The sequence below is a fragment of the Chanodichthys erythropterus genome, chromosome 19 (assembly GCF_024489055.1).
Source record: "Chanodichthys erythropterus isolate Z2021 chromosome 19, ASM2448905v1, whole genome shotgun sequence".
NCBI classification, from domain to species: Eukaryota; Metazoa; Chordata; class Actinopteri; order Cypriniformes; family Xenocyprididae; genus Chanodichthys; species Chanodichthys erythropterus.
In genome coordinates, this window is record NC_090239.1 from 30388365 (window position 1) to 30398726 (window position 10362).

The 10362-nt window shown below is 35.9% G+C and overlaps 1 protein-coding gene across 1 annotated transcript in view; it reads right to left on the reverse strand.

Annotated features, from left to right (window-relative positions):
• Window positions 1-6537: 6537 nt before the first annotated feature.
• The window catches only part of psmc5 (proteasome 26S subunit, ATPase 5), a 9135-nt gene continuing 5310 nt past the window's right edge, over window positions 6538-10362 (reverse strand). The window contains exons 6-12 of the mRNA XM_067368956.1: window positions 9939-10169; window positions 9687-9813; window positions 8325-8515; window positions 7302-7400; window positions 7032-7142; window positions 6802-6888; window positions 6538-6695 (exon numbers count right to left, since the gene is read on the reverse strand). Coding sequence (XP_067225057.1) covers window positions 6642-6695; window positions 6802-6888; window positions 7032-7142; window positions 7302-7400; window positions 8325-8515; window positions 9687-9813; window positions 9939-10169 — 900 coding nt within the window. The 3' untranslated portion in view covers window positions 6538-6641. The remainder of the gene's footprint in view (window positions 6696-6801; window positions 6889-7031; window positions 7143-7301; window positions 7401-8324; window positions 8516-9686; window positions 9814-9938; window positions 10170-10362) is intronic.

The following is a 10362-nucleotide window of genomic DNA, read 5'->3' on the forward strand; positions in this document are numbered from 1 at the left end:
ATTTTTAGAAATTCATCTTGACTGAAACCTTTCAAAAAAAGGTTTCATTTCTCAATACTTAAGTCACTTCTTCAAAAACTCTTCACACAGTAAGCATGACAGCAGTCTATATCGGCTAAACTGCTAATTATTTATCACTGCTTTGGCACAAAGTGCATTCAATGACTACTTTTGAATTACATAAATTGTTTTATCAGTTACACACAACCACCATCTAAACTCTATTACCCTACAGGCATATTTGCTAGTTTGCATACTCTTTTCTGTTAAACTTAATACAAACATAACGCAAAACTGAATAAGTCAGCAATTTGCTACATTTCTACAGTAATACCATATTGAAACACATTCCAAATCTAAAAAATGAAATACAGATTTCCATTGCCATCTTTGCAAAAGTTGAAATTTAGGAATATTTTTGTATTGTAATGTAAACATGGACCATATAACATACTGTAGTGAATTCTAAACATCAGAGAGACATTCTTGTTTTGTAAAGACTTTTTTTTTTACAAAAGACAACATTGTATAATGCTACCTGTTGTTATTTTTTTTAGGTCATTGTTTGAGTGACAAAGTGTGTTTCTTGGTTTGTTATTGCTATGGAAGAGTGAGTTGATTTGAGTCATGGATGAAGTGTTTTGGTAGATTTAGTGCATTTTGAATGTGAAATTACCTGCTGTGCCAAGATGAAAGTTGGATAGGAGAACTGTGTGAAGAATTTTGAAAAAGTGATTGAGAAATGTGTCCTAGCGATTGTACATAAAAACATTTATAATATGTATTCCATTTCATGTTTTAATTTATCCCAATTATTCAATATTTATATAGTTACATTAGAAAATGGTTAAACTTCACTCATCTTGACATGAGCACTAAACAAGCAGTAAACTTTTTTTTCTTGAGATAAGAATTATCTCTGACGTTCAAACTATAAAGCTCCTCCTGTGGGATTTAGTAATCATATGACAGACTTTGTCTTCTTGGTATGTACTTTCACAAACACAACTGCAGATATGTAAAGATAAAATGTAATAGTTCTATTAGTTATTAAATTATTAAGTAACTATCACACCTACAAAAAATACATTGTCTATTGTTGAGGGCTGGATGATTGTGATGGCATGTTTAAAGGTGGGCTGTATGGTGGTGGAGGCACGTAAGACGCCTCCATCTCTGAGTCTGGAGTCACTGGAACATCAGAAATATTTAATTTAAAGCTGGCCTGGAAAACAAAACATAATTAGAAGTTAAAAACAGCATTTCAACATTCTGTAGATAAAACCAGCCGAAACTGTCCTAAGCTGCTCATAGCTGGTTCAAGCTAGTGTCCATGTCTAACCAGCTAAAACCTGCTAAAACCAGCCACAGACTGACAGATGACGGATGGACGGACAGACAGATAGATGACGGACGGACAGACCAACCAACCAACGGTCAGACAGTCAGATGGATAGATGACAGACCGACCAACAGACAGACAGACAGACAGACAGACAGACAGACAGATAGATAGTTGATGGATGGATGGACAAACCAACCATCAGAGAGATAGACAGATAGATGACAGACGGATGGATGGACAGACTGATTATCAGACAGACAGACCGATAAATAGATGATGGACAGACCGACCAACAAACAGACAGATGGATAGATGACGGACTGATGGACAGACCAGCCAACGGACAGACAGATAGATGACAGACGGATGGATGGACAGACTGATTATCAGACAGACAGACCGATAAATAGATGATGGACAGACCGACCAACAAACAGACAGATGGATAGATGACGGACTGATGGACAGACCAGCCAACGGACAGACAGATAGATGACAGACGGATGGATGGACAGACTGATTATCAGACAGACAGACCGATAAATAGATGATGGACAGACCGACCAACAAACAGACAGATGGATAGATGACGGACTGATGGACAGACTGACTATCAGAGAGACAGACAGATAGATGACAGACACAGACAGACAGACAGACAGACAGACAGACAGACAGACAGACAGACAGACAGACAGACAGACAGACAGACAGACAGACAGACAGACAGACAGACAGACAGATAGATAGATAGATAGATAGATAGATAGATAGATAGATAGATAGATAGATAGATAGATGACGGACGGCCAGGCAGACCAACCAACGGTCAAACAGACAGATGGATTGATGATGGACTGATGGACAGACCAACCAACAGACGGACAGAAAGACAGACAGATAGATGACGGACAGACCAACCAACAGACAGACAGATAAATAGATAATGGACAGACAGACCGACCAAGAGACTGATAGATGACGGACGGATGGACGGACCAACCAATGGATGGGCAGACAGACAGATAGGTAGATGATGGACGGACGGACGGTAAGACAGATGATACATACATACATAGATAGATAGATGGATGGATGGACGGGTGGATAGATGTACCTCAGCATATGAAGGTGGTGGACACACTAGCTCATATGGTGGTGGTGTGTACTCAGAATCTTCCCTGGAGTCGGTCTCATCTCGTTCATCTCTCTCTTCTCTCACATGAATGGGATTTGGAATCACATAGATACGGTCGATGTTTGACAGGTCGAGATCTGAGTCAGTGTCTGAGGCTTTCCTGCAGTATTTGCAGCAGTACCTCAGTAAACACAGAGCCACAGTCAGTCCCACCAGCGGTGTCACTAACGTCCTACACATCACGAGACAAAAATCCAGCGTTCAGAATGATTTTTATTTTATTTTATTTTTAAACAGTTGGACAGACCGACAGACAGACAGATGGATGGATAGATGACGGATGGATAGATAGAAAGAAAGAAAGAAAGAAAGAAAGAAAGAAAGAAAGAAAGAAAGAAAGAAAGAAAGAAAGAAAGAAAGAAAGAAAGAAAGAAAGAAAGAAAGAAAGAAAGAAAGAAAGAAAGAAAGAAAGAAAGAAAGACAGACAGAGATACCAACAGACAGACAGACACATAGATAGATAAATGACGGACGGACGGACAGACCGACCAACAGACAGATAGATGGATGACAGACGGAAATGTGTGGGGTTTTTTTTTGTGAGGAGTGTCATACTTACTGGAGATAGTAGTATATATAATCAGCCATTGAATCGGCCTGGAATGTCTGCAGAGGAAAATTAGATATTAATTAATGTACATCTTCTGCCCAAATCTTGGTGAATTCTGGTCAGAAGTTTTTCAATTTCTGTCTGATGCTTATACATGTGAGTTCCCAGTAGACCCTGCGACTGCCATTCTTGGCTGGTCAGCTTCCCTGCAGCGCTTTAATCATGCTACCCCATTGCCTATACAGTATGGCATGATGATCGCCAAAAAACTATACTCTGTGTGTGGAAGAAAAATTCGAAGCCACTATTCAATATCTGGTTATCAGAACTTTCCTCCACTCTGCACGTGGAAAGATTCAGATACAGTATCTCTGGTAATATAGATAAATTTGAAGCTTCTTGGAGGCCTCTTTTCAATCACCTGTTAAAAACCAATGATGAAACTACTTAAATATTTCATTTTTTTATTGTCATTTTCGTTAACCTCTGTCTTTAATTTGACCTCTATCCATTCCATGCTGGGCAAAAATCTGTTTTGATTTCCCGTGCCTGTGTTTGGCGTTGTCGTTAACTGCAAACATGATTCTAACTGAAGGAGGGGTTTTTTTTGTGTGTGTGTAGTCGTGTTTGTTTCTGTCATGTGATTGTACTGTCCATCTGTCTGTAAATCTGAAAATACTACAATAAATATAATATATATAAAAAAATTAATCTGTAGGTGATCAGGACAAGCAGTGTGAAATGCAATTAATTCAATGACGTGAGGCTCACTTTTGTTGTACACCGCTATTAATTTATTCAAAAATGCAGCTGATAGAGGAAGTGACTTGAATGCATGTCTTCTACAAGTTTATCCATTTCTGAATTAAATTAATTTTGATCATTTATCTTGAAGGTCTTAAAGTAAAAAATAGTGGTTACATCATCCTGAGATGATAAAAGGCTGAAATTCTTGAAAAATATATATATATATTCCACATATATCTAAAATTATACTCCTTAACACACACACACACACTAATATATATATATATATATATATAATTTTTTTCTACTTACTAATGTACTTTGAGATGTATTTTTTTAAAAAAAAAACTTAATTATTTAATTAATTATTCCTTTATTTATTTAATATTATTTTAATTTTACATTCACATTTTTTTGTTGTAGTTTTCATGCCTGTAGTGTTTAGGTTGTCAAATGTCAAAATTTTGTAATTTGTAAAAAAACAAAACAAAACAAAAAACAAAACAATAAAAACAAGGGGGAAAAAAAACAAAAAAACAATACTACTACAACTGATAAATAGTGCTGTCAAATCACAATTAATTGCATCGAACATCGAATATATATAAATGTACAAACTTTTATGTTAGATGCAATTAATCGATTTGACAGCACTTCTAATAAAACATTTGAATAATAAAAATAAAAAAACCCTGCCTAAATATCTTCAAAAATTTCTTTTAAACTACATGACTGAATTTGTCTTTCATGATGTTAAAAACCTTTCAATCTAAAGGCTTATCTTAAATGACAGAGATTTCTTTTGTAGACAAATATGAATTATACTTGCATACGAACTGCTACACAAAAGTAAAATTTTAATACAAAAAATGGATGAGTTGGAATGGATAGCAAAAGAAAAGCAGCCAGCAAGTGTTCATGTGAACTCCATCAATTTGTTTAAAATGTATTCCAACTCTACATGACGATGTGCTTTACATAACCATAAGCAAGTTTCATAACCACTGAAGTTATACTTAGTCTATAAACTTTTTTATAGGAACTTGTAAATGAGTCAAAAGTATTTCACATTATAGTATTTTTTGACATGTCATACTCACATTTGTATGTCATTAGACCCCAACCAGATGAAAGTGGAAATCGAAAGGCAGTTATGCTGTACGTGCGTTCAAACTGCGACCATAACCTCTGCCTGACGTCCTGTAGAGGACTTTGAGCTGGACACTTTCTGACAGCAGTCATCCGGGGTTGGGTTTGTAAACACCAGGCTTTGCACCATTCAGAACTGAGAATGACTTTTCAATTCCAGTTCATTTCCTCAATTTGAATTGAGATCACAGACTTCACAGATGCAGACTTTTCATTCCAATTTTAATCAACAGAGCTAGAATCAAACTGGAAAGCTGTTGTTTTAAATAATACTTTTTTTTTGGATTATATTAATTTGTGTTTCAATCTATGGAAATTTGAAAACAACTTTATATATTTCATATTTCATAACTCATATTTCAGTTTATGGCTCATGGAGGAAGGAGACTTCATTTCCCACAATGCTCCAGTTTACCCCACATATTATGCAATCAATATTACCTAATTATTTTAATATCTGGAAACAAAGTGCTCCATGTAAAAATTAAAGTCTGTTTTGATTTCTTTGTTAATGGTTTTGATACCTTATTATAATGAGATGCCAGTTGAGAAAAAAAAAACAAAAACATCTATGTATCAGGGAACAAACAGTCAATGTTTTACCACAAAACTAGCACTGGACTAATGAAACAATGAGTTTTGTGCTTTCAACATACCGGTCAGCATGTGGCAGATTTCATTTAAATTGACACTCTTTAAGTCAAAGAGAACCAGTTTCATAAATTGTCTTATAAATTTAAAGTCTCCTCTCCTTTGATAAATGCATTTGAAGCTTTCATATGAAAACCAGCAAATGCATCACTCAAATAACAATGTCCCAGACAGAACAGACTGAACTGAATGTTGAAATAAATCAACATCAGATTCATAATCATGAAATATAGTTACAAAGCTTGTGTGCATCAAATAAAGTTCTAAATTAGGTTAAGGCTACGTTCAGTAACAAAGACTCAGTTTTTGTGTTTTATTAATTCTGAGAAAAAAAAAGTCAGAATTGTGAGTTATAAATTAAAATCGTGAGAAAAAAAAAACAAAAACAAAAAAACAGAATTGCAAGACATAAAACTGCAATTGTATGGAAGCTTGTTTCCGCCACTAAATAAAAAAGGTATAATTGCAACATTTTCTATCTCACAATTTTGACTTTTTTACAACTAAATTCTTTTTTTCTCAGAATTATGAGATATAAAATCAGAATTGTGAGATATAAACTTGCAATTCTAAGAACAATTTTCCCTCATTATAGGATTTTATAACTTGCAATTGCTTTATAAAAGTTTATATCTCACAATTGCAAGTAAAAGTCAGAATTGCAACTTGTTTATAACTCGCAATTCTGACCTTATTTCTTGCAATTGTGAGTTTAAATCTCGCAGTTCTGAAAAAAAATAAAAAATAAATTTGAGAAATTGTGAAATAAAACTTTACAGAATAAACAATAAAAATGTAATTGCAGTGGAAACAAGCTGCCATAGAGGTGTATGGGATAATCAACTTTTGGCATTTTAAGTGCATTTTTCTCAACTTTTTTTCCCTCTACAAAGTGGAAAGAAAAAACGATCATGCTAAGTGAGAAACAATTTATTTTTGAATACATCTGGATGATGACAAAGCAACTTAAAGACACAAAAAAACTGCAGATTATAGAATGTTTACTTCCAGAGTTTCTTGATGGACATGTTTTTCTCACTGTCTTTCTGCATCACCTGTGAAAATATAGTAAATTATAAATAAAAGATATCTATGAGGATTGGCAGGTTAAAATATTATTTGCACTAAAAGCACAAATCGAAAAAAGAACGTTTTCAGTACCTTTGCAACTGCCATTTCAAAATCCTCCTGGGTAACGTGGACTCTCCTCTCTCTCAGGGCGTACATCCCTGCCTCTGTGCAGACACCCTGTCAGAGAAGCACAAATAAAAACAGCTTACATTAATGCTGATTTCAGCACTGCTTCTCCTGAATAAGTGCCGCAGAGATGGTCATAAATGACTGGAAATGATCGCAGCACTGCATGATGCAGGTTGAGCCAGTGACCTTACCTTGACCTCAGCACCAGACGCTCCTGGCATCAGCTCGGCAATCTTGCGCAGGTTAATACCACGAGTCAGGTTCATTTTACGGGAGTGGATCTTCAAAATGTCCAAACGGGCCTGCAGAGAACATCATAACGCTTGTGAGGATACTGCTAGTATTTATGCCTTCAATATTAGAGAGTCATACAAATACAGGAATGACAGAAGAATCAGTATTTAATTATCAAGATGATACAGAAAATAAAAAAAATATATATATAAATGATCTCAGCTTACCTCTTCATTGGGAGGAGGAAATTCAATCTTCCTATCAATGCGGCCTGGTCGAAGAAGCGCCGAGTCTAGAATGTCAATACGGTTTGTTGCCATGATAACCTGAAGGGAACAAGAAAATATTCAGTAAACTCATTACTATACTATAGACATTACTTATAGGGAAAAAAATGATAAAATTCCAGCTGGAGCCAAGCATAGCAATGGCATAAATGTAAGTTTGAGTAGTTTTGTGTGGTCACAGCACCCCTGGTGGTGATGCCTGGAAAGTCAGCTTAATGAGTAGGTGGTGCTGCAAACAAATGTACGTAGTAAAAAAATAAATAATAAATGAAGGAAAACCACTCCACCCCCCCAACATTATTATTATTATCATTATTATTATTTGTTTTAATCTTATTTAGACTAGTTTTATCAAAGTGACTCTCAGAGTAGCTCTGGAGATGAAGGTCATGTGTTTATGCATTCATACAGTGAGACAGCAGATGCTGAAAACAGCAGGAGTGTCACACATGCTTGAGTATGTGTAGTGCATGAAACGCCGCCACTCATTCACACAGACACACGCACAACAAGTAGATTTAATATTTAAATAGCAGTCTTTTTGCACTTTAATATTCACAACACTACAGCCCTACATACATACAGCCCTACTTTTGATTTATTCATCTAAACAAATTCTGTGACATTCCATACTGTAAATTCCATTTTTATGACTTCCACATCATGGAAACATAGACGCCTATACAAGATGTGTGGTAAATCTTGGAATATTAGTAGTATTCTAATTTGTAGCTGTCACACAGAACTTGGTTTGTACTATTAAAGTCAATGGGTGCCATCAACTGTCGGGTTAAATACCTTCTTTTGTGTTCAGCAGAAGAAAGAAATTAGTAAGTGAGTAAGTAATGACAATTTATTTTTGGGTGAACTATCCTTTTAAAGCTTTCTCTCTGCGAAGCCTTCTAAAACCAGAGACCTCTGATGTTAGGATCAGCACACAGTTTACAGATATTTGCTTCTCACCTTGATGTTCTTGGTGGCCTCAAATCCATCCAGCTGGTTGAGGAGCTCCAGCATAGTTCTCTGCACCTCACTGTCTCCTCCTGATCCGCCCTCCAGCCGAGAAGATCCGATGGAGTCGATCTCATCCATGAAGATGATGGAGGGCGCATGCTCCCTGGCCATGACGAACAGCTCACGCACCATACGAGCTCCTGGAATCAACACAGAGCACATGTTGAGCCAAATTAGGACAACGAATTCAACTTGAGAAATTATACAGATTTTTATTTATTTTTTTTAATTTTCCAATTTCAGAGCTATTGAATGGTTTCAGAAAACTTGGAATACAGCAGATTTGGCATTTAAACTGTTCTGATGCAAGAGCATTCTTTTAACAGAAGAAAGTCAGACCGGGATCTATAGCATGATCACTTCACTTGCATTTGAGGGTGTGTAAATTTTCATTTTTGGGTTAACTATCCCTTTTAATATAGTTTTAAGCATGAATATTTAAAATAAAATAAATAAATATTGGTATTCTAATAAATTAAATCATTTAAATGTTACCTTGTATACCTTTAAGGAAAAACATTATTTGATTAATTTGTTGCATTCTTTAAAGGATTAGTCCACTTTCAAATATAATTTTCCTGATAATTTACTCACCCCCATGTCATCCAAGATGTCCATGTCTTTCTTCAGTCGAAAAGAAATTAAGGTTTTTGATGAAAACATTCCAGGATTATTCTCCTTATAGTGGACTTCAATGGCCTCCAAACGGTTGAAGGTCAAAATTACAGTTTCAGTGCAGCTTCAAAGGGCTTTAAAAGATACCAGACGAGGAATAAGGGTGTTATCTAGTGAAATGATCTTTCATTTAAAAAAAAAAAAAAAAATACAACTGTATATGCTTAATAAACACAAATGATCGCCTTGCACGTGCTTCCGTTTTCCGCATTCTTCAAAAAGCTTACGCTGTATGTCCTATGCATTCCCTATTTTTTTTTAAAATGACCTATTGTTTTGCTAGATAAGACCCTTATTCCTCGTCTGGTATCATTTAAAGCCCTTTGAAGCTGCAATGAAACTGTAATTTTGACCTTCAACCGTTTGGAGGCCACTGAAGTCCACTATAAGGAAAATAATCCTGGAATGTTTTCGACTGAAGAAAGAAAGACATGAAAATCTTGGATGACATGGGGGTGAGTAAATTATCAAGAAAATTTTATTTGAAAGTGGACTAATCCTTTAAAATTTTAATGAACTCCTAAATTTTTTCAACTAAGGAGCAAGTGTGCTTCTTGGGAAAAAAAAAAAACAAAACAAAAAAAAAACACATGAAGACTTGTAATATGATTTAGATTTGTCTGGAAGCCTACCAACCTTCTCCTATGAATTTCTGCACCAGCTCTGATCCAGACACCCTGATGAAGGTGCAGTCGGTGTGGTGGGCCACAGCTCTGGCTAACAGGGTCTTTCCTGTTCCAGGAGGTCCATACAGCAGCACACCCTGCAGACCAACACACATTTTAAAATATGAAGCACGTAAGGCGGCCCAACTGACCTACTATTGAGAAGATAGCATTTTTTTATGGCATGATTGACCTGATAAGTATGTGCCATGCTATCACTTACCTTGGGTTGTGCAATTCCTAGAGCCTCAAACAATTCTGGGTGCTTGACTGGAAGCTCAATCACTTCCTTGATCTCTTTAATTTGTTTGTCCAGCCCTCCTATCATCTCGTATGTAGAATCTGGCACTTTTTCCACCATCATCAGTGACACGAGTGGGTCCACTTTGTTTGGCAGGATTTTGTGAAGCGTGTAACTGTCATTACGAAGTGCTACACGGCAATTTGGAGTTACCTAGTGGAAATAAGAATTTAGTTCACTACCAGAGTTAATACAAAACAAGCTACAATATGAGTAAATATTTTATATATACATATATAGAGTATGCATACATATGCATAAGCAATAAGGTACGAGAGGCTGTGCTTTATCATGAATAAGTGAATAAGTTAGGCACGACGCGAAGCGGAGTGCCTGCAACCCCTTC